The sequence below is a fragment of the Palaemon carinicauda genome, chromosome 8 (assembly GCF_036898095.1).
Source record: "Palaemon carinicauda isolate YSFRI2023 chromosome 8, ASM3689809v2, whole genome shotgun sequence".
Classification (NCBI taxonomy): Eukaryota; Metazoa; Arthropoda; class Malacostraca; order Decapoda; family Palaemonidae; genus Palaemon; species Palaemon carinicauda.
The window spans coordinates 163,464,278-163,489,101 of NC_090732.1; the positions used below are offsets into that span (position 1 = coordinate 163,464,278).

Sequence of the window (24,824 nt, forward strand, 5' to 3'; positions counted from 1 at the left end):
CCTAAATTTCAATAAAGGCAAATAAGTATTCAAAATCTAATACGTACATATAAATTCCTTACTCTCCCAATTATATAAAAAAATGTAATTAAATGTAATTTATCATTACATTTAGTTTTTACTGCTAACCTTACCTAACCAATTAACACAGTAATTCTGTAGGGCATATATAAAGATGAACCTACACAGTACTGTATAGGGATAAAGAAACGGTCTTTAAAGATTGTTAGAAAAGACAGTCACTAATGGGCAGGTCTCTGATAAAAGTGAAATTTAAAAGAAACGGCTTATAAAAAACAAACCGCTGTCTTTTAAAAAACTTGTTATATTGATATGTTTAAAACACTTCTAATTCATGGGTGGGGAGAAGTGGACATCTACTGGTGATATAACCCAACTGCCTTCATTTAATAGGCTTTCTGCTTAAGTGGACATAAATTTACATTGAATTAGAGGAATTGGATGGGGGTTCAGTGGAAGGTAATAATTTATCAAGTATTTTAATACAATGTTATATTTTTCCTCCCACCATAAAATTTATAGACTTGCCAAAATACTATCAAAAGTCTTACCCCTTCTCTATTATAAAAGATTAATGATGATAAAAAATTGGTAATGGATATTGAAATAAATGCCATAGTTTCGCTAACTTCTTTCCCTAAAGTGGCAAAGACCAGAACAGAAAGAACAAGGAGGAAGATACATATGAACAGTTTGCTGGAACTGCTAGGAGATCTTTGTTTAAAACAAATTACTGCATCTGTAATAGCTTAGAAAGGATATGAAGGGAGCGAGAGTGAAATTTCTAGTACTGTATAATCATTACTAGGGTACTGTACTTTCTTATCATTATTCCGCTTGGAATTAAAAAATTACAGAAAGGTTGAGAATATAAAATTAACATCCAAGTTTATTATTCTAAAAGTATAAAAAGCAGGACTGGATTCCAAAGAAACAATATTAGCACAGTTATCTTAAAAGTGAGATACTGTATAGCATGGTTTCTCTGCTCTATAAAATAATGTATTTTAGTACTAATGGCTTACAGTAATTGAAAGAGGAGTGAAATGCCTGACAGTGGAGACCAACAATCTGACTATCTTATTAATCTTAAATCTGCATTCACCAAGGATAGGGAGATTTAAATCAGGTGAAACAGGAAAACAATATCATAACCAGTACAGGGGTCTCACATCAACTGAGGTGCTGTAGTAATTTTTCCACTCGGGAATTAGACTCAGTTTTGACTTGCTTATAAAAGAGTGATCTTAAACTTTGTGGAAATACTGAAGATAAAACATTTTCTTTTGAATGGCAATCCTTTTTAAAATTTAAATTGATTGGTGGGCAATTATGAAAAGAGATTTGGAAATAAAATTAGATTAGCAATGCTCTTTGAAGAGAAGATGAGGGTACATAGTAAGGAGATAAAGTTCCATCCAGCCTTAGACCAATTAGTGCCATAAGAAGCAATGTGTACTCAGCCAAAAACTCAAATCCAGATGAAATTCAGACAGAAAGAGGGAATTCATGACCTTCCCTCCTCCCCTCTTATTATCTGCCAAATCCTAAGAGTCACCCTACCTCTGCTCCGACAATAGAATTTACTCAAATTCTACAGCTTACTCTTGAAACTTTGTTATCTTGACCCCAAGAAAAGACTGGTGAATTGTTTCTATCTTTCATTATCACAGGAGGTCAAAGGGAGAAAAAATAGTATTTTTTCAGATGGTACCAAGTGTCAGGAATTTTGGACACAGCATCCATATCAGTAGGGAAGAAGTTAGAATATTCTTGAACAAGACATAAAAAACTAGCAAAATTATTTGGGAAAGGCACACACTAGCATATCTCTTATAAGAATCTTATCGTCAAGCTGACCATATATAGCCCAACTATCTTATATGCAGATCTTTTTGTTCAGGTATTACATGAACTTCTTTGACGGTGCATTTGCATAAATCAAATTTTTGCTCATAAGTCATACTAAACATTTCTATCCTGCTATCACTATGGCTCTACCAATGGACAGATACACATGAAAAACTCAAGTCTACTGTTGACTCATGTGCTTCAAGTATGTTCCAACTGTGAGAAATAAATAGCACCCATTTCTGTATATAAAAGGACTGCAATGAATATGGGATACGGGCTTGATATCCTTCGGAACTGAAGTATTGAAATGAAGCACAATTGTAAGTAGGCATTTGTGAGAGAAGGGGCATAACTTATAATCCTGATAAAAAAATACTTTCTGGGCTCAACCTGTGTCGCTCCGTGAAATGCTCCTTATAGCACCATTTCAAAGGTATAAATACTGCTAAATATCCCAGAGAAAAAAATTGCATGGAATGCTAGGAATATATCCAGCTCGCTCACCCCTAAAGGATGTCTGTATTAAAACTGGGGCGAGTGATACCACTACCAGAGATCCCTTTCCAATTAGACTTCTCCCTCCTCATTCAATTATTTCTTTCTATAAATTCTACCACATTTTTTATAACTTGCAAATTCTTTCCCTACAAAACAGATGAAATGACTACTTTATACATGAAGCACAATTGTTAATTTAGGAAGCAAGTGCTATGCTTAAGCCAGTATGAACACACTTAACATTACCTGAAAGTAAGCATACTCACCCTTCACCCACAGCAGCTAGACCATCATATTGTTGGCTTGAAAAAAAGAAGCATAAAAGCACATAAAGCAAAAAAATATAAGCTATTACTGTATGGCAATGGCTACGATTAAAAAAAGTTTCCTTAAAAATAAATCATAAAATCAATCATCTTAAGACTATGAGAGGTATAAATTAAGCCTGGTGGATAAGGGTATTCACTGTCTATTAATGTTGTTAGTAACTAACTGGTAAAATATTAGATCACTATCAAAATGCAACTTATAACTACTTAAAAGTTAACCCACAATTTAAAAACTACAGAACCTTATTCTAAATCACACCTGATACGGAAAGAGAAAATACAAAGAACAAGACAGAAAAGAGTAAAAATTATCTAGTGTTAAAAGTTTCCGATGCAAACTAATGCAGATGAAAATATATTTACATTTCTAAAATTACATTCAAGTATTTCATGCAACAGCTCATATGGGATTTCAGTCAAAGACAAGTTCAAATATGAAGCACTTTCTCCTCTCCTTTCCTTTAGTTTTGTTTTGACAAGTACTTCACACACTTTTAATTTCAATAATTTTCTTTGGAGAATATTATTTGCATAAATCATACCAAGTGGTGATTTTCATGACCTAAATAAAGATGTTGACATATATTTATATCACAATTTATCTAGTAAGGTAAAAGTACAAGGGACAGGTTTTTTTTTATTAAAAGCCTATTTCAAGACCCCATAAGTATACTTCTTTCATATCTCCCTAATTTTCTTCCTTTAAACAAACACTTCCAGTAGCTTTTATCAACAATGTTTAGAATTCAAATATACTGTAAATAATAAGAAAGAAGCAACTGAATGATAAAAAAAGTTCCTTCACTTTAGACAAAAATTAATCCACTCTTTGAGGGCATCTGTCAAATCATGTTACAGAAAAGCAACCTTTTTGCCTGATTTTATCCCAAGATTAAATTCTATTAGGAAAATTTTTAATTTCCACAGTGAAAAATTAAGGTTGACTTTTTACAAATAAATATACATAGGAGCAAAAGGAATCAAATTGTGGGAATATACAGTAAAATACTTTTTTTTTATCTGTAGTTAAAGATTATCATGTGATTGTCCAAGCATGCATTCACACAATAACATTAATCATCATAATTATTGACAGATCGTTATTAATATAACACATCTCAAAAAGGCCATTAACTAACTAAGCAAGCTTCATAATATTTCTTTGAACTAACAATGTCATGTGCACCATACATATTAATTTCACCTCACCATACAGATTGATAAGTAAACTTGTACCATATAAATTCTATAACACTCTGGAGTAGCTTATTTTAATTCAAAGTGCCAATTCTTAGAGGGAGAGGGGGAATAATACATTCTTATTCATGAAGTTTGTTGAATGAGCAAAAAAAAATTTGGCCTAGAAGTACTAGTAACTCCTTTATACCACAGGATAGTGTACACCAAACTCTCGCAACCAATGAGAACTGGGCTATGCAATCAAGTACTGTACTAATAAAATGCTACTTTTTATAACCTGGCTATTAAAACTTGCGAGACAAATATAATTTTCTTATTTTATTGGAATAAATCAACCTATATAAAAAAAAACATTACCTAATTTTGGTCTGAATGCAGGCTATATATTTCCAACCCTTTGCCCGCAAAGTATTCTATACACAGTTTCAAATATGGATAAACTACATTTGAAACAGAGAAATTGAACTTGGGATATGATTCTTTTCAATAAAACAAATCAGACCCCTATACAAAAATGTTAATTTTACATTCTATGGTGTAATAAAGTAAAAGGAGAGCTCTTTTTAAAGAACAATTCTCTTTTTAAAGAAAAACTATTTACTGCATCTAAAAAGTTTAAATATGCTAAGTTCATCTGAATAATTCCAGGGGAATATGGTAACATATAAAACAAAAGCTTTAAAAAAAATGTACAACATACATTTAGTTGTTAAGCCGAGTTGGAATGTATTATGATGGATTAACTGTTAATTAAGCTGTCCTGATTATCACTATTTATGAACATGCTATTACCTAATACTTATAATCATTATCCTACAGTAGTAAGTCAAGAAAATCTGTATTTGAGCATACAAAGTAAAATCGGTTTACAAGCAAACATCTTGTGCCTTGTAGGTAAATTTTTGGGGACAGGTACAAATGGGGCAAGCACAATATCATAAGATTTTTATTCCATTTTCTTTTCATTTCAAAGTAAAGGCAAAAATAGTTGTCCCTAGATAGGTTCCTTGTCAAAATTGAACTTGAGATGTAAAAAAAAAAAAAAAAGTGTCCATAAAGCGTAAATTAAGTGGTTTTGATGAAGTAAACTCTTATTTTGGGGGTAAAAAGTGCTATGTGGTCTCCATGGGACTCTCCTGTTAAAGGCTAGAACAGGGAATCCAATATGATTTGATTACCAAAGAAAAACTTTTTCCCCTACTCTAGGACCAGTATATAAGGTGCTAAGCATGTATATGGGATACCTGCAAGTTCAGGGTCATTTGAACTTGCCACAGCACTTTAGAAGTTGAAAGTTGTCTACTATGAGTGATGTCATTCACGGCATCCTAGTAGGGAACAATCCTCCCAGTTATCGCCAGCGTACTTGCGTCACAAGAAACCCTCAACCACCATTTGCATATTGTAGCTTCTGTGGTAACATCGTTCTTATCTGATCGTGTAATTTTATCACTTTCAAGAACAATACTAAGTACCCGAATTCAGGCTTTAACTTCCTTTCGTGGTTTAATTAATGAATATAATACATGCCTTGGTTAAGCACCAGCATTCCAGTAATTGTGCGTTTGGTTTATCTTTATTAAGTTAGTGATAGAGGAGGTCATTCAGGAGAAAGAACTCCCAATATTTTACCAGAACTCCTCATGGATGGAGATTCTCCTTCCAAGCAGTAATTCCCCCTCCTCCTCCTCCTCCTAGTAATACAAACCCAAGTCCCTTAATTAGGGAGATTAATTAACCAAGAGCTGGAATCAGTTGTTAAAACTGGATAACAAGTAGTTATTCAACTGGTGAGGATGGGGGGTTCTTCTCCAGTCAGAGAGCATTCATTTTTGACTGACCCAGGACTAGGGGAGGTGGTTGAGGAGGGAAGTTTGATTCGAGGACTCAGGTTTGTATGGCTAGGAAAAATACAAATTACTTAAAAAATTTGTTATTTGCTCGTACGAGACATACAAACCTTTAATTAGGAGACTCATTGCTTGGTGGGTTGAAAGCCATCAGTAACCCAAATTGGAAGATTCAATTTCTTCCCTTTAAGGGACCAACTCTTGATTTATTGAGAAGCTAAGTGAGGCCAGTTGGCAACCTCTATTCACCTTTCCTATGGATGAAATACTGATAATATGTCAGATGGAAACAAATATCAAGCAAAAATTAATGGATTGGTATAAGATTCATCCTCCCATCCATTAAAGGATGATAGGGAGAGATACTTCTTTAAACTTGAAGAGTGGAGCTCTGAAGTGAAACTCACCAGCATGTAATGTTTGACTGCTTTATCCCTGTCAGGAGGGACAGAAGAATGGAAGAGGAGATAATCATACTACCATTCATTCCAATTATATCTATATGTTACCATAGATGAGATGCATCTTATCACCTAAGGGAACTTGGCTGGTTACACAACTAATTGGAGAGCCACCACAAGTCCAAGCACAAAGATGTCAGGGGATTCATGGGTACTCTGTGACGGTGGTCTGGCATCCAGACACTGGCCTTCAACACTTGGCCCACTAACAGGGTTCTCCTGAATACTAGGGTGGAGTAACAAAGAGGTTGTTCTCTCAGGACCTCAACTTAAAGTACTAAGAGATTGGGTTACCACTTGGTTCTTGGACATCTGGGAGCCACTAGGGTCATCCTGGTAGCTCAGCTGGCGAATCAGTCTGAACACTTGAACAATGAGCATGGGTCTGAAATGGGGGGATCGATTCCCAGTGATCCCCACAAGGCAAGAAGCCTCTCCACTGCGCAAGGATATAGGGACCACTCTGATCCTACAATCTGCCACTGATGACTAAGTGTGTCTATTACAGTGAACCGTCGCTACTTCGCGGTTCGACCATCGCGGATTCACCACTTCGCGGATTTTTTTCATAACCCATATATATATATACATATTGGTAATAACAAAATCAACATACTGTACTGAATAATCAATATAATCGATGAAAAAACTAACCTATACACAGATGTGTACAGTAAATGCGTTTGTTTCTTCATTATGATCAGAGAAACGTAAACAAAACATTGGTTGCCATTTTTTATCGTGCTTTTTGGCGTGTTTAGGAAACGCATGATATAAAATCGCCTTTAATATTTGTGCCTGTTTTAGTTTAGGGTACTGTAGTACATGCATTAAGTGTTCTGTACATTAAAAGGTAGTTTGTTAACAGTACTACGTACAAGGGAAGGTTTTAAAAGTCTGAATATACATGTTAAATAAATAGGTAAATATGGTGTCACTACTTCGCGGATTTTCACCTATCGCGGCCGGGTCTGGAACCTATCTACCGCGATAAACGAGGGTTCACTGTAATACATTCCTCTTGCCTAGAATGTATCTAGTGACAGTTCTTCATAGTGGTATACCACCCATAACTACATCTGCTTTCTCAACTTGCATAGAACAAGTAACACTGTGTCCTCTTCATTATTGAAGTAAACTTCTATAGTGGTGTTAGTGCTCATCAATACTACCAAGCACCTCAAATGTTCTTTAAATGCTTGCACAGTTTTTAGAAAAACTGCTTGAACTTCCAACACATTGATGTGCAGAAGCTTTTCCTCAGCTGGCTACACATCTGATACCACCAGGTCGCCCAAGTGAAAGTCCAACTCCTCCTTCAATGCATCACAGAACAGTTGCATGTCCTGAGGTGAGAAGTCAAGTGAGACTCTTTTGGTGAGGTTTCCTTTGTCCAGCCACCAGGCAAGATCTGTCCAAATGGAACAGAATGGTTCTGGGGATCCATGGAAGTCAACCAGTGATCTCTCACACACCATTGAGAAGGGATCTTTGGTGTTGTTTCCCGTATGGAAAGAGACTCTCCAACGAAGAAAGAAGACTTTGCCAACAGCAGCAGCTGGAAGAATTTTCATGGATAAAAATGGTTGCACTACCTTTTTAAGAGCTTTATAATACAATTGTCTGATAGTAAACATCTTGCTGCTGTTGTCTTTACCAACAAGCCCAGATACTCCAACATCTGCTTGGGTGTGAGATTTGACTGCTCCCCCTATATATTATGATCACCAGATTGCAACAAATACAAGACAATCTCAATCCTGTAGCAGCTGCCTCTCCTACAAGGCCAGGATCAGCCAATTATTGAAAAACATTAACATGCTCACCCTGTGTGAGGGCCTAAACTGCAACCAGCATTAACACCTGGGGACCAGTATACAATGCAAAACAAGTGGTCTTGAACTGGTATACCGCTCCGTGAGGGAAAAGCAGAGGTACTTCCGAAAGGACATGAATGGATAATTGGAAGTACTGTATGCATCCTTCAGTTCTATGGAAAGCATGAAGTCTCCTCCTCTGATGGAAGTAAGTGTGGATTGCACTGTTTTCATCCTGAACAATTTTTGCTGAACAAACTGGTTCTGTGGAGAGATATTGATGACCGGTCTCCAGCCCCCAGTTGACTCTTCCATGGCAAAAAGTCGAATGAAGATTCCCGAAGAAGCATGGAGAACTCTCTCGAACAACTTTGAACACCTTCTTCAACATCTCTCACCTCTGCCAACATTGCTAGGGCTTTTGGTGATGTTGGAGGAGATTTTGCATACGCTATCGGTTTGCAGGATTGGGGGTTGGCGGTCCAGAAAAGGTAGTACTACAATCATAACTTGTTGTTATCGTTAACAAATTTAACGACCATTGCAGCTCGGCTGAAAACATTCTCTATTTTAAAGTATAAAATGTTTGTATATGCATAAGAATAAGTATCTTAAACGAGGCTTATTAAGATAATCTGTAAATGATGACTCTCTAAAAACTTTAAGGAAATACTTAAAAGTAAACTTAAATTTCATTGTTAGCAAATTTAAAAAAAAATTCTTGTTAAAACCATACATTCATTCATAAATGCTGAAACCTCTGTACCTCATTTTGCCTCACTTTTTAAATTGTTGTGGCATTTTTAGTCACAAATAAACAAGAATTTATACCTGGGCAAGCTTAACTTTTTAAAATATCTTGTTGTTAACTAAGTAAGTCACTTGAAGAATAAAGTTAACAACCAGGTACTTAATCCCAAATGGTACCATTGAATCTTAATGAAAATCTTCTAATCTATTAAAGTTATATAATGTAGAGCATTGCATTTGATTAGTAGACCATAATTCCCAGAACATGCATTTGTTAGTCATAAAGTTAATGACAATTTTAGACAGCCACCCACATTCTTCAAAGTACACACTTCTCTATTTGTTTAATTCTATAAAATCGACAAAATATTCAATCCTTAATCTTTGGGATATATAATCCTTACTAAATAAGTTTAATCCTTAGTATATAATGCTTAATAATAATAAAAGAAAAGTAAAACACTGTATCTGTAAGAGGACCCTGTCTCTTTTGTCAAATTTATAAATGAAAATAAAATCAAAGACACTATGGAATTCAGAGTATTACATCAGATATGGGATAAGATTTTTTCAAGAGGCCCTTAAAACCATTAACTCGGCAGAGCCTCAATGCTTTAACAATACTGTGGCTATTAACCATTTGACAGGAGAAAATTAAAACATACCTTTGAGCTTCTTCCAATTCTTTCTTCTTTTCTTCATCTTCAGCCAATCTAAGGGCCTCTTCCTCCCTCTGTCGTCTCTCTTCTTCTAATCTTTCTCTTCGTCGTTGCTCTTCCTCAATGCGTTTCATTTCCCTTAATGCGTTGGCAACCTTTAAAAAATGAAGATAGAAAACTAACACAAGAAAAAACTATGGACATAATTATTATTAGAATCTTCAATCAATAAAATATCAAAGAACTAGAAATATATTTAAAGTACATCTATTCACTAATTTCACTTCATTACAACTTACTGAGCAGATCACTACACCCGTCACATTTATATACAGTAGTAGGACATCTGATGGCAAAGGATATATCCTATAGAACAAATATTGTACATGTATTCAGAAACCAACGTTAAAAATCCCTAAAATAAATAAGCTGGTCACATTTAGATTATCAAACTAAAGTTACTTCACAAATCACTTGTACTTTTTTGGTATAAACAGTAGAGGATTGTAATAGTACAATTCTTAAGGTAATTTAGACTTCTTGTCTTTGCTGGAAGCAAAATCAACATAAAAACAATAATAATGAAAACTACAAAGAATAAACAATATTCTTCACAGAGGTGGAGTATAAATAAGACACTTTTTCTTGTTTATTAAATCTTGTTTTCCTCTTAGAAATACAAATAAAATGCTTAAGATTTATGACTGCTACTGTCCTTGTAAATTTCAAGTACATTTTAAGACAATTTCAAAAGCTAATACACAAGAAAAAGTATATCATTTACCCTCAGTAATGATTGATTGATATTAATAAAAATAATAATAATAATAATAATAATAATAATAATAATAAAATATATTTCCACATCATAATCTTATCAAATGGGTCCACAGCAGGCATGTGGAATTTTACTTACTTCACGAGCAAACATTCCTCTGACATTACACTGAATGATTATGACAGCTCTTCGCATCCTGATAAAAGCAAGGCGCTGCTTCCAGCCACGGTAGTAATTCTGAACAGTCACACATGCTGAATGTATCCTATTATACTCTGTTGAGAAAATTGAGATAAATCATTCTTAATTTCCAGAACAATCTTCTTGCTTGAGAAGCAATCCTTAAATGCACAAAATTGAAAAAAATATTCCTGATTATGATTTACATATATTTTCAGTCCTGATAATATGAAAACTAAAAGTAAATGACCAACCTTTCCTATGTCTGTGCATACGGTAGAGTGCCTGAATCTTAATCGCAGCTTTAATCATAACTGTCTGCCTCCTGTCTTCCAAGGGCTCGTAAACTTTTTGACGAATGAAGACTTTGGTCTTTCCTATCTGCCATTCTTTCGGAGGCAAATTCTGACTCTTCACGAGGTCGCTATAAAATAAAATGATATTTTAATTATAAAATAAATTTTTGAATATACTTACCTGGTGAATATATATAGCTGCAACTCTGTTGCTCGACAGACAAAAAACTGTAAAAAACTCGCCAGCGATCGCTATACAGGTTGCGGGTGTGCCCATCAGCGCCAACTGTCGGCCAGATACCATACTCAATGTAAACAAAGACTCAATTTCTTCTCATCCCACTGCGTCTCTATTGGGGAGGAAGGGAGGGTCGTTTAATTTATATATTCACCGGGTAAGTATATTCAAAAATTTATTTTATAATTAAAATATCATTTTTAAATATTTAACTTAGCCGGTGAATATATATAGCTGATTCACACCCAGGGTGGTGGGTAGAGACCAGTTAAATATGTTTACATCTTATGAGCTAAGAGTTTTTATTTCATTTTAGAAGTTATCAATATAACAAAAACAAAATAAATAGGTACCTGGTAAGGAAGTCGACTTAGACGATTACTCTGCCTTATAAGTACGTCTTCCTTACGGAGCCTCGCGATCCTCTTAGGATGCTGACAGACCCCTAGGAGCTGAAGTATTAAGGGCTGCAACCCATACAACAGGACCTCATCAAACCCCTAATCTGGGCGCTCTCAATAAATGACTTTGACCACCCGCCAAATCAACCAGGATGCGAAAGGCTTCTTAGCCTTCCGGACAACCCATAAAAACAACATTAAAAACATTTCAAGAGACAGATTAAAAGGATATGGAATTAGGGAATTGTAGTGGTTGAGCCCTCACCCACTACTGCACTCGCTGCTACGAATGGTCCCAGTGTGTAGCAGTTCTCGTAAAGAGACTGGACATCTTTCAAGTAAAAAGACGCGAACACTGACTTGCTTCTCCAATAGGTTGCGTCCATTATACTTTGCAGAGATCTATTTTGCTTAAAGGCCACGGAAGTTGCTACAGCTCTAACTTCGTGCGTCTTCACTTTAAGCAAAGCTCGGTCTTCCTCACTCAGATGTGAATGAGCTTCTTTGTATTAACAATCTGATAAAGTATGATAAAGCATTCTTTGACATAGGCAAGGATGGTTTCTTAACTGAACACCATAAAGCTTCAGATTGGCCTCGTAAAGGTTTAGTACGCTTTAAATAGAACTTAAGAGCTCTTTCTAGTTCATTGCCTACGATCTCCGATAAGCTGGGAATATCGAAAGATTTAGGCCAAGGCCGAGAAGGCAGCTCATTTTTGGCTAGAAAACCAAGTTGCAGCGAACAAGTAGCTTTTTCCGACGAAAATCCAATGTTCTTGCTGAAGGCATGAATCTCACTGACTCTTTTAGCTGAGGCTAAGCATACCAGGAAAAGAGTCTTAAGAGTGAGATCTTTCAGGGAGGCTGATTGTAACGGCTCAAACCTGTCTGACATGAGGAATCTTAGTACCACGTCTAAATTCCATCAACGGGTAGCCAAACGACGCTCCTTGGTGGTCTCAAAAGACTTAAGGAGGTCTTGCAGATCTTTATTGTTGGAAAGATCTAAGCCTCTATGCCGGAAGACCGATGCCAACATGCTTCTGTAGCCCTTGATAGTGGGAGCTGAAAGGGATCGTCCTTTTCTCAGGTATAAGAGAAAATCAGCTATTTGAGCTACAGAGGTACTGGTCGAGGATACAGAAACTGACTTGCACCAGTCTCGGAAGACTTCCCACTTCGATTGGTAGACTCTAATGGTAGACGCCCTCCTTGCTCTAGCAATCACACTGGCTGCCTCCTTCGAAAAACCTCTAGCTCTCGAGAGTCTTTCGATAGTCTGAAGGCAGTCAGACGAAGAGCGTGGAGGCTTTGGTGTACCTTCTTTACGTGTGGCTGACGTAGAAGGTCTACCCTTAGAGGAAGACTTCTGGGAACGTCTACTAACCATCGAAGTACCTCGGTGAACCATTCTCTCGCGGGCCAGAGGGGAGCAACTAACGTCAACCTTGTCCCTTCGTGAGAGGCGAACTTCTGCAGTACCTTGTTGACAATCTTGAACGGTGGGAATGCGTAGAGATCCAGATGTGACCAATCTAGGAGGAAGGCATCTATATGTATTGCTGCTGGGTCCGGGACTGGGGAGCAATAGATTGGAAGCCTCTTGGTCAGCGAGGTTGCAAAGAGATCTATGGTTGGTTGACCCCAAGTGGCCCAAAGTCTCTTGCACACATCCTTGTGGAGGGTCCATTCGGTTGGAATTACTTGCCCTTTCCGACTGAGACAATCTGCTATGACATTCAAGTCGCCTTGGATGAACCTCGTTACTAGGGAGATGTCTTGACCTTTTGACCAGATGAGCAGGTCCCTTGCGATCTCGTACAACGTCAGTGAGTGGGTACCTCCTTGTTTGGAGATGTACGCCAAGGCCGTGGTGTTGTCCGAGTTTACTTCCACCACTTTGCCTTGAAGGAGATACTCGAAGCTTTTCAAGGCCAGATGAACTGCCAACAGCTCCTTGCAGTTGATATGCATGCTCCTTTGACTCGAGTTCCACAGGCCTGAGCATTCCCGACCGTCCAGTGTCGCGCCCCAGCCCAAGTCCGATGCGTCCGAGAAGAGAACGTGGTTGGGAGTCTGAACAGCCAGGGGAAGACCCTCTCTTAGGTTTGATATTGTCCTTCCACCAAGTCAGACAAGACTTTATCTTTCCGGAAATCGGGATCGAGACCGCCTCTAGCGTCTTGTCCTTTTTCCAGTGAAAAGCCAGATGGTATTGAAGAGGACGGAGGTGTAGTCTTCCTAGAAATAAAAATTGTTCCAGGGATGACAGCATCCCTACCAGACTCATCCACAGCCTGACTGAGCTTCGTTCCTTCTTCAGCATCTTCTGGATGGATAGCAGGGCTTGATCTATTCTGGGGGCCGACGGAAAAGCCCGAAAAGCTAGACTGTGAATCTCCATCCCTAAATACAGAATAGTCTGGGATGGGACCAGCTGCGACTTTTCCAAATTGACTAGGAGTCCCAATTCCTTGGTCAGATCTAGAGTCCACTTTAGATCCTTCAGACAGCGACGACTGGAAGAGGCTCTGAGAAGCCAGTCGTCCAAATAAAGGGAGGCTCGGATGTCCGATAAGTGGAGGAATTTGGCTACATTCCTCATCAGCCTCGTAAACACGAGAGGAGCTGTGCTTAGGCCAAAGCACAGGGCCCGAAACTGGTAAACCACATCTTCGAAGACGAATCTCAGAAAAGGTTGGGAGTCTGAGTGAATGGGGATATGGAAGTAGGCGTCCCTTAGGGTCTAGCGAGACCATCCAGTCTTCCTTCCTGACCGCTGCTAAGACTGACTTTGTGGTCTCCATGGAGAACTTCGTCTTTGTGACAAAGACATTCAGAGCACTGACGTCTAGCACCGGTCTCCAACCTCCTGTCTTCTTTGCAACTAGGAAGAGACGGTTGTAAAATCCCGGTGATCGAAGGTCCGAGACTTTGACCACCGCTCCCTTCTCTAGCAAAAGAGACACTTCCAGTTTCAGGGCTTGTCTCTTTTCTTCCTCTCTGTACCTGGGAGAGAGATCGATGGGGGACGTCGCTAGAGGGGGTTTGCGTACAAAAGGGATTTTGTACCCCTCTCTGAGCAACTTCACAGATTGTTGATCTGCGCCTCTCTTCTCCCAGGCTTGCCAGAAGTTCTTGAGTCTGGCTCCCACTGCTGTCTGAAGTTGCGGGCAGTCAGACTCTGCCCTTGGAGGACTTAGGTCCTTTCCTCTTCCCTCGTTTCCCTTCGGCACAAGCACCTCCTCTGCTGGAGGCTCTGCCACGAAAGGGCAGAATAAAGCGAGACGCTGGAGTGTCAATTCTCGGTCTAGCAGAGAATGTAGGCAAAGGGGGAGCTTTGCGAGCCGAGGACGCAACTAGATCATGGGTGTCCTTCTGAACTAACGATGCGGCAATTTCCTTTACCAAGGCTTCAGGAAACATGCACTTGGAAAGGGGAGCAAAGAGAAGTTCAGATCTCTGGCATGGCGTAACTCCAGCAGACAGGAAAGAACAGAGAGACTCTCGCTTCTTCAGGACTCCGGACGTGAATGAGGCAGCTAGCTCATTGGACCCATCACGGACGGCCTTGTCCATGCAGGACATAATGAGCAAGGAAAGATCCTTATCTACCGAAGAGATTTTCCTGCTCAGGGCTCCTAAGCACCAGTCTAAAAAGTTAAAGACTTCGAAAGCCCTAAATTTCCCTTTAAGAAGGTGGTCCAGGTCCGATGGTGACCAACAAACCTTCGAGCGTCTCATGGCAAGGCGGCGGGGAGAGTCTACAAGACTTGAGAAGTCGCCCTGGGCAGAGGCAGGAACTCCCAAGCCGAGAACTTCTCCCGTGGCATACCAGACGCTCGATCTAGAAGAGAGTTTAGATGGGGGAAAGGCAAATGCTGTCTTCCCTAACCTCTTCTTAGACTCTAACCAGTCTCCCAACAGCCGCAAAGCTCTCTTGGATGAGCGTGAGAGAACGAGTTTCGTAAAGGCAGGTGCGGTAGCAGGCACTCCTAATACAAACTCTGACGGAGGAGAACGAGGAGCCACAGAAACAAAGTGGTCCGGAAACAACTCCTTGAATACAGCCATGACTTTTCTAAAGTCCAACGATGGTTGAGTTGGCTTAGGCTCGTCCAGTTCCGAAGGTTGATCGTCTTGTGGTTCAGCAACGTCTTCATCAGATAGTTCCTCATCCGAAAACTGATGAGGAAACGGCAACGGAGTGGGCAACGTCTGGCTCGCTGAGTCCGGTCGCACTGGTGCATGCGTGACGGAGCCGGACGCAACGTCATGGAACTGCTGCACAGTCTGTGAACTGTCAACAACCATGGGTGCGCGAGGACGCACAGCGTCCACCCGAGACTGTCTAGACCGTCTGGGTTGTGCAGTCAACACCATACCGGGTTGCGGAGGTTGACGCACCGCGTCAAAACAAGTCACCTCTGATGGTTGTTGAACGTCCTGAACGTCAACAACCACCTCCGTGCGTCGCCTAACGTCAACGTGCGGCTGGCAACCCACACTGGGTCGCATGGGAGGAGGAACCACCTCAACTGGTAGACGTGAGAAGGTAACCTCAGCGTCAACAGGACGTACAACAGACCGCTTGGAAGGTTGTTGGCCAGAAGGTTCAGCAGCAACCTTCTCCGAATTAAAGTCCTCCATCAAGGACGCAAGCTTGGACTGCATGTCTTGCAGTAAAGCCCATTTAGGGTCTACGGGAGCAGGTGCGGCAACAGACGGGGTTAGCGACTGAGGCGGTACCGCTTTGCCTCTCTTAGGCGGTGAGCAGTCATCAGATGACGGCAACGAGTCCGAACTGACCCAGTGGCTACAGCCGGGACGTTGGACTTGTCCTGAAGGGACCGACTTACGTTTTAAAGGTCGTGAGACCTTGGTCCAAAGTTTCTTACGAGAAACACCTTCGGACGACGAGGTAAAAACGGGCTCTCTCGTCTTACGTAGGTAGGGGCGATCTTGGGGAGATACGCCTGATACCATGGAGGGAACGTCTGTTCGCTGATCAAGGCCTCTCGAACCCAAGCGTCGTACGACATTGCTTCTCCCCTGGGCTTGGGAGCTTGCAAGAGGTCCCGGACTAGGAGGACGACAGGCACGAACAGACGAACCCTCAAGCGCAACACTGTTCACAACACTTTCACTAGGCACTTTTTCACTTCCCGCGGCACTTTGGCACTTTAGCTCCTTAACATCCGCCATGAGTTGATTGCGGTCACTTGCAAGGGACTCAACTCTCTCCCCCAAGGCATGGATAGCACGCATCATGTCAGCCATCGATGGTTCCTGAGTGCTAGGAGGGGGGTTAGGAACAACCACTACAGGGGAAGGAATAGGTTGAGGGGCATGAGGAGAGGAAAAATCTATCGACCTAGAAGAACTTCTCCTTAATCTATCTCTCTCTAGCCTGCGTGTGTACTTCTCAAATTCGATAAAATCGAATTCCGAAAGGCCCACGCATTCCTCACACCGATCTTCCAATTGACAGGTTTTACCCCGACAATTGGAACAAACAGTGTGAGGGTCGAGAGAAGCCTTTGGAAGACGCCTAGAACAGTCCCTAGCATTGCATTTTCTAAACTTGGGAACTTGTGAAAGGTCAGCCATTTTGAATTGGTCAAGGGAAAATTCCAAAAAACGGTCTAAGTCATCAACAATGAATCCGATACAAAAAAAAGAGTTCAAGGATTTATTTGAAGAAAAACCCTGCACAGCGAAAGCTCAAAACCAAAATAGAGTACTTCACCAAAGATGATGGAAAAAACTCCAGGTTTCAACAGCGAGTAATGTACGTCTTGTCGACACGTCGACAGAGAAGAAATTGAGTCTTTGTTTACATTGAGTATGGTATCTGGCCGACAGTTGGCGCTGATGGGCACACCCGCAACCTGTATAGCGATCGCTGGCGAGTTTTTTACAGTTTTTTGTCTGTCGAGCAACAGAGTTGCAGCTATATATATTCACCGGCTAAGTTAAATATTTAAAATTCTAAAATGCTGGATGAACATTATTTTGTTTTTACTGAAATATACATTATTATAAATAAATTAGCCATCTAAATAAGGACACACACACAAATATACTTGGCATGATTATACAGAATAAAGATAAAAAGTACTGACAATGATACACAAGCTATAATAAAGGTACATAGCACTTACCACACATGCTGTTTTGTGTCAGGGTATCTTCTCTTTTTGTGGAGACAAAAATATCTAGAAATGAATTCTTCATATTTCATATGAATCGGGAAACCCTCCTTACGGATTCTGATGATGTCATTCATGCCGAGGTATCTCAGCTGATCAAGCACCATTGTTTCGTCATACATATCTGCAGCTTTGTTCTTATTGGGCTTGATACAACGAACATACCTAGAGGAAAGAAGTCGGTAACAGAATCGTGTGAGGAAAAAGACAGAAAAATTTTTGACAAGGAGTTCCTATGCTGAAATCTAACCAGACCACTAACTTAAATTAACAAGGAGTTGCACTCAAAAGGATATAAGGAAAGTTACACCATTCAATGAAAGATACATTTCACTAATCTTGTTTTAGCAGTATTTTCCCTATACAAAAAAGTTGACAAAAAATTAAAGGGAATAAAATTAAGAAGAAAATTATGGAAAATTTCCCTTTTTCGGGGAATTATTGCCCGTATGCTTACTTCTATTCACAATCTTGAGACAGACAAAATCAACTTTTTTATTCTAGGGAAAATTAGTATTTAAATCCTACCTATTCCCATCCTTTTCTTTCTGTTTTACTCACACATGCACTACAGTCAAGTATCAGGAATAACAGAATGCTTCCATATTTTCAAAAAAAATATATCACCAAATTTTCAACAGATGTAAATTAATTAATCCAATAAAAATAAAATTATAAGACTTAATTTTACTACTCAAGCAATTTTATAAGTCCAGTAAATAAACAAATAACTCCAATGAAGACTTTATACAACTCAGGACTATAGAATTACCTATTGGGAAACATTGTAAACTTGAAACACTACAGCATTTTTCATAAATAAAATATCTTCATATTTACCAAGGGTTTGTAGACTGCAAAACATCAACCAATGCTTGCAATTGATTACGGAAAGCATCCGAGACAGTTGGCTTGCCTTTGGTGGTTCCTCTGGAGATAGTGCTGTGAATAGCCCCCATCCTTGCAATTGTGCATCCCAGCAAGTCCTATTGGTACATCAAAATATTAACTGACAAAATTCCTTAGAACAATGAAATAATAGGCATAATGGGTTTACAGTACCTGTGACACTTGTTACCCCATGAAAATGAAATTCTAAAAATAAATTTTTGTATTTCTATACAAACCTGATGTTCTATGTTTTTTCCTCAAAGCCAACTTAACATTACCGAAGAAAACTAAAAGGAGAAATATATCTATTCTCTTATAAAGTCACGACTTCTTTTTCCAAAGATGGAATTTGAAATAAAATCTTTAAATCATTCTTGACTCTGAAAGCAAACAAAAGTAATAAAAGAACATTATTTGCCTACCTGAAATCTTGTTAGGTCTGACACGAATTTGTTATCAGATTTATTCATCAGTTCAAAGAACACATCTTGCTGGGTATCTCTATTTTTATCAACAAATCCTTTCACTGTATAGATCACTTTGCCTGAAAAGAAAACACTTCTTTAACCTCTGACAAATATCAATTTGATTTTTATTTCCTAACCTCAATTGAAAATAAAATTCATTACAATCATGAATTTACAGCAGGGCTATGCAATTCTAATATTAGTAAACAGTGCCATTACTAAGCAGCAGAGATATGGTTCTCTAATGGAAAATACATTATTACCTGCATAGTGGTTAATACCAAACTCCACTTCCCATCTTCTTCTATCGTCTCCCTTGATGTAATTTGCATGTGCCTCAAATTCCTGGTGCAACTTTGTCAGATATGACTTATCTGATCCCTAAAATAAAATAATGCACATTGAAATTCATATGAATTACATTACTGGACATAACTCAACAATATACTTTTCAATAAAACCAAAATGAAATTAAACTTAAAAAGATGTCACCCTCAAAATACCTTTGGCATTCGACATTCCTCTGATAGGAGCTTTAGAATGCATCTGGGAGGCTTCTCCATCAGCTCAAGGCACTCGGTATTGTCAGTGAACGTTATGTGCGAGAACTTAATCTCTTCTTGTTGGTACTGGAAAGTGAAGAGCATTAGTATGGTCTACAGCTCGTGTATATTTATAAGATGCTTTAGTTATTTTTAAGGATAATATATATCACATACATTATAACAAAACAGTACAATACATAATACTCGCGAGCTCATCATTAGCATGAATACAGTACTGTATATCTATTTGTAAAATTTGTAAAGCAGACATAAATATGAATTTCACCTATACAAGAAAACTTGAATCTTATTTGGTTTCCAAACTTATGATGAAAAAGAAATAATTAAATTTGCAAATTAATCTTTGTATCTATAGTGGATAATATAAAAATATAAGGAAATACTCCTAAATGTCACTTACAATTTCTTGCTCCAATGCAAATACGTAATGGTTAAAAAATTTGTGAAGTTTTTCATTGGTGTAGTTAATGCAAAGCTGTTCGAATGAGTTTACAGCAAAATTCTCAAAACCAAAAATGTCCAAGACTCCCAGGAACCTGGAAAAGAAGAAGTTACCTTAATCATAATTTTATGAGACTCATAACTGTATAATAAACATGAAAAATATTTTTGTAATCATAAAGAAATATAAGAGTACAAATCAAGACAAATAATAATGTATGCACAGTTTTCAACATCATTATCATTATTATCCTAAGAGAAAAAAAAACAATCAATATTTTCAAATTACTGATAATTAAATCAATATCCCTACCTTGTCTGGTCTTGTCCAGGATTTGTGCATTTATTTATGTGGTCGACCAACCAAGCAAAAGTGCGGGAATAGAGCGCTTTTGCCATGGCATGTCTATTTTCTCGAGCTTCAGCGAGCTTAAGGGGTATGTGGGTTATGTTGCCTCGAATGTTAATCTGTCGCTGAAGAACAGTACCAAGAAGATCCTCTTCTTTCAACCCCAGCAAACCGGATACTATTGTCAGGATCTCTTTATCTTTGTCAGTTAGTTCACAGTTCTCACCGTCGATATCTGCAAACTACAGAAGCAGAAAATTTTAGATCATCACTCTTTATGTCCTTACAAAGTCATGTAATATCCAACCAATATTTAAAGACAACTAATTGGTATTACATACACTGGGAATGAACTACTTGTTATATCAAATATACCTTTCATATGTTTTGAACTGTTGTACAGTACCTCTAAGTTACCAAGCCATAAGATGGCAGCTAATGTCCCATATATTCCATCACAGATGTCCTGTGGGACATGAAGCACATTGAAGGCTAAACGAAGGGCATCAAATTTCCTGAGATCATCAACTCCATCTATTGTAATGCAGCCAGACTGGTTCAAATAGGTGTAAAACTCAGCAGGTCGCAGGTGAAACTGATCTGCTATCTCCTTGTTACTCTGAAAAGCACAGATATAGCTTGAGTAAATAAATAAGAAAATAATTACCACACAGAGTGGACCTGCTATTTCAAAAAAATTTCCACAACCTAGTATACCTACAAAATTCAAATTTTTTGCCAACTACACATGATATTATTCAAGGAATTGAAGTTTGAAGTTGATAAAAATTATTACAATACATATACAAAGTTTTAAATTTAGATTAGCACAACAACCATAAGCTCTAAGGCTTGGAGTTTCATTATATCTAAATTTTCACACACCTTAGCAGCAGCAACCAGTTGATAGAATACGTGGTAGTTACGCTCCTGTGGGCCCTGAAAGGTTATGCGTGACTGCTCTAGGAGATAGTCCTGCATGACACAACCCTTGATGTGCCAGGAAGAGTCAAAGCACACCTGCATGAACTTTCCAAATCGGCTGGAGTTGTCATTTCTCACAGTCTTGGCATTACCTGGAAGGGAAAAATAAAAATATATAGGAACTGTAAGTAATGATTTTAAGAACTGTGGCTTCTATACCAAAGGAAGAAAAAAAGATGGAATTTTTATTGTTATTATTACTACCTAACCTACAACCCTAATTGGAAAAGAAGAGTGTCATAAGCCCAAGGGCTCCGGCTCCGACATGGAAAATAGCCCAGTGAGGAAAGGAAATAATGAAACAGATAGAATAGTGTGCCTAAGTGTACCCCCAAGTAAGAGAACTAATCCAAGACAGTGGAAGACCATGGTATAGGGGCTATGGCACTACTCAAGACTACAGAACTGAAAATGTTTGGAGGTAAAGAAACAAAGTTTGGGCAGTAACAAATTACTTTTGGAAAAAGCCAGTAATGTAATGTGTTATTTTTGAGCTATACAAACATTCAGGATAGCAATTTGACAGACACTGACTAATAAAAGAGAGCTTACCGAAGGCTTCAAGAATGGTGTTGGCCTCGAGGATCTGCTGTTCCACCCAGGTAGACACTCCTGAGGTCACGGAGCACAGGTACTGCAAGATGAATTTGGTCGTTTCGGTCTTGCCGGCACCAGACTCTCCTGAGATGACGCATGACTGATTTTTGTCGGATCTCTTGAGAGCTACGAACGACGACTCCGAGATGGCATAAACGTGGGGTTCCTCTTCCAGGAGCTTCCGGCCCTGGTACCGCATCAGGTTTTCCTGGCGATTACGCAAAAAAAATATAAACAATCTAAATTTTTATATATATATATACAGTATATGAGAGAGAGAGAGAGAGAGAGAGAGAGAGAGAGACTATAAATAAATACAAAACTAGAGAGAGAGAGAGAGAGACTATAAATAAATACAAAACTATAACACAACATAATAATCCAGTAACTCCAAAAGCATATTGTCTATCCTGGGGAAATAAACACATCAATTCGTCATTTAAGTCGTTGTTGAAAGAGCAAAAGAACAACTGAAGCTCGTACGAACGGAAGCGCATTCACGTAAAGCATTTATATGTATACATTAAATACATACTGTACATCTGCACGATGAATACTTTGTCTATCACTCCATTACCTTCACTATACGAGAAAAAATGAAATGCATAATTGCAGTAAAGCAAGTTTTAAAAATAACGAGCATTATAGTAATTACATTGAAAATTTAATACTGCATATACAGTATCTTAAATAAATCATTATGGTGGCTGTTATTACTTTTAGCACTATCGATATTTATGAAATATTCTAGAGAAAACCAAACTGAATTTTGGGTCGGTGGAAAAAAATATGTACAGCATAAGTAGACAAAAAAAAAAAAATGAAAGTTATTCAAAAGGGATGAATTTAAATTGATCAAAGGAAAAATCCTGTCTATATTGGTTTTAATAATACCATGAGAAATTACGAAATGCAATACTGCTACAATCTAAATGAAGCAAATTTCACAAAAGAAACTTCATCTAAAAAAATAAAATTGGGTACTTTCCTGTCATTTCCCCACTACTAATCTCCTATATAACCCCAATACTATTTTTTAGATCAGGTTAGGTTAGGATAGGTTAGAAACCTAATCTAACCTAACCTAAAAAATAGTATTGGGGTTATATCGGAAATTAGAAGTGGGACAATAACAGGAAAGTACCAAAAATTGTGCTTTGAAACTTGTTGATAGTTGGTCACAATGTACAAACAATATTAACCCTTTTGCTGACATTGTTAACTTAAATCAAAATTTACACAAAGAAACTTTTAAAATCATCCAAACTATAGAAAGTTAGTATTCAATAGAAAGGTCTTGATTAAATCTTTCCATTATATATCAACAAGCTATGGTTAGTGTGGTCTTAAAACATTTTGATACATGAAAAGTTTCATTGATTTAACAACTGACGGTGAGAGGGTTAAGTGTGTGACCAGGAGACTTTCTAAAATCACTACTTTGAAATTAAACGACCCTTCAATAAAACGGGAATTGAAAATAACAAATAAATAACTAAAAAATAACCTTCATAGCACATAACACGAATTAAACAAATCTGCATTATTGCACAAATTTAACATTTATCTGACACTTATTAATCCTGTTGTTCAATACAAGGAAACTACATAATTATATGAATAAATGTATGAAAAACTCGTCACAACAAAAGGTTTTGTAGGATACGTTTCCATAATGACTCTATTAAAACTGAGGATACTCACGGGTCCATAGATGTCAAGTTCCTTGTAGGGGTTGACTGCTATGAGGATGCTGCCGGTGTAGGTCTGATATCATTACAGTTAAGGAAATAAGTGAATCATGTTTCATATACAAAATGTTTTCTTAAATATTCATTATGTTTTTTTTCATTATATACAGTATATATAGTACACATTAAAACACATAATTTTCTGTGTAAATATTTTAAATGAAATAAACCCACAATCAATAGGTTTATTTCATTATATATATATATATATACTGTATATATATATATATATATATATATATATATATATATATATACTGTATATATATATATATATACATAATATATATATATATATATATATATATATATATATATATATATATATATACATATATTAAAATGAAAAAAAAATCGTGCATATATCTAAATGAAATAAACCCACAAGCAATGGGTTTATTTCATATATTATATATATATATATATATATATATATATATATATATATATATATATATATATATATATATGTGTGTGTGTGTGTGTGTGTGTAACAGTGTTAAACAAGTTAAAAGTAAAGCGATCATAAAATGGTGAGAAATAAAATTTGTCACCCTTTTCGCCGAAACTACTGAAAAAAATAGATACATAAAATGATGAACTTGTGCAAATTATATTCATATTTTTTCATTTTTCATAGCCCCGTATATTTCATCCTTACGGTTCTCGTTTTGGAGAAACGGAAAGCATAAGATTTTAGGCTTGATTTTAGGTATAACAATGCGCATGCGTGAGCAGTCGAAAAAGAGAGAGAGAGAGAGAGAGAGAGAGAGAGAGAGAGAGAGAGAGAGAGAGAGAGAGAGAGAGAGAGAGAGGAGGCTTGTTAATCCGGATCCAGATTCGTCTCAAAACCTAACCAAGACACAATATTTCATAGATATCCATCAACAGATTTCCAATATATCATGTAAAGGTAAGGGTGTCTCGTTTCAGTTTTATCAGAATAGATGTTCACAGAACGTCAACCTTGCCAGCAAAACACCCGCACTGTGGCGCCTAACCACAGCAGTGACCTCCCCAGTAAATAGTTTAAGCTCACGGTTCCGGGCGGGGATCGATTTGCTGCCATGCGAATGCTAGGCAAACGCGTTACCACAGTACTAGCCAGGAGGCTAGTGGACAGTAATAAAGAAATAAATAGCCATGGGTAGATACGCCTCTTCTAATCCCTTCATTACGACAATAACAATAGAAAAACATAGGTTTCAACAAAACACTTAACCCTACATCCA

The 24,824-nt window shown here is 37.8% G+C and overlaps 1 protein-coding gene across 4 annotated transcripts in view; it reads right to left on the minus strand.

Moving 5' to 3' along the window:
- The window catches only part of LOC137646092 (myosin-VIIa-like), a 466,088-nt gene that overhangs the window by 47,160 nt on the left and 394,104 nt on the right, over positions 1 to 24,824 (minus strand). For 2 of the 4 annotated variants that reach the window (XM_068379282.1, XM_068379281.1), the window contains exons 3-17: positions 23,546 to 23,608; positions 21,797 to 22,049; positions 21,146 to 21,336; positions 20,667 to 20,879; positions 20,225 to 20,502; positions 19,871 to 20,006; positions 19,408 to 19,533; positions 19,168 to 19,285; positions 18,860 to 18,981; positions 18,387 to 18,532; positions 17,499 to 17,711; positions 10,652 to 10,821; positions 10,356 to 10,492; positions 9,446 to 9,594; positions 2,640 to 2,675 (exon numbers count right to left, since the gene is read on the minus strand). In XM_068379282.1, the coding sequence (XP_068235383.1) occupies positions 2,640 to 2,675; positions 9,446 to 9,594; positions 10,356 to 10,492; positions 10,652 to 10,821; positions 17,499 to 17,711; positions 18,387 to 18,532; positions 18,860 to 18,981; positions 19,168 to 19,285; positions 19,408 to 19,533; positions 19,871 to 20,006; positions 20,225 to 20,502; positions 20,667 to 20,879; positions 21,146 to 21,336; positions 21,797 to 22,049; positions 23,546 to 23,608 (2,351 nt within the window). The remainder of the gene's footprint in view (positions 1 to 2,639; positions 2,676 to 9,445; positions 9,595 to 10,355; positions 10,493 to 10,651; positions 10,822 to 17,498; positions 17,712 to 18,386; positions 18,533 to 18,859; positions 18,982 to 19,167; positions 19,286 to 19,407; positions 19,534 to 19,870; positions 20,007 to 20,224; positions 20,503 to 20,666; positions 20,880 to 21,145; positions 21,337 to 21,796; positions 22,050 to 23,545; positions 23,609 to 24,824) is intronic. The other 2 variants (XM_068379284.1, XM_068379283.1) reach the window with 1 other exon arrangement.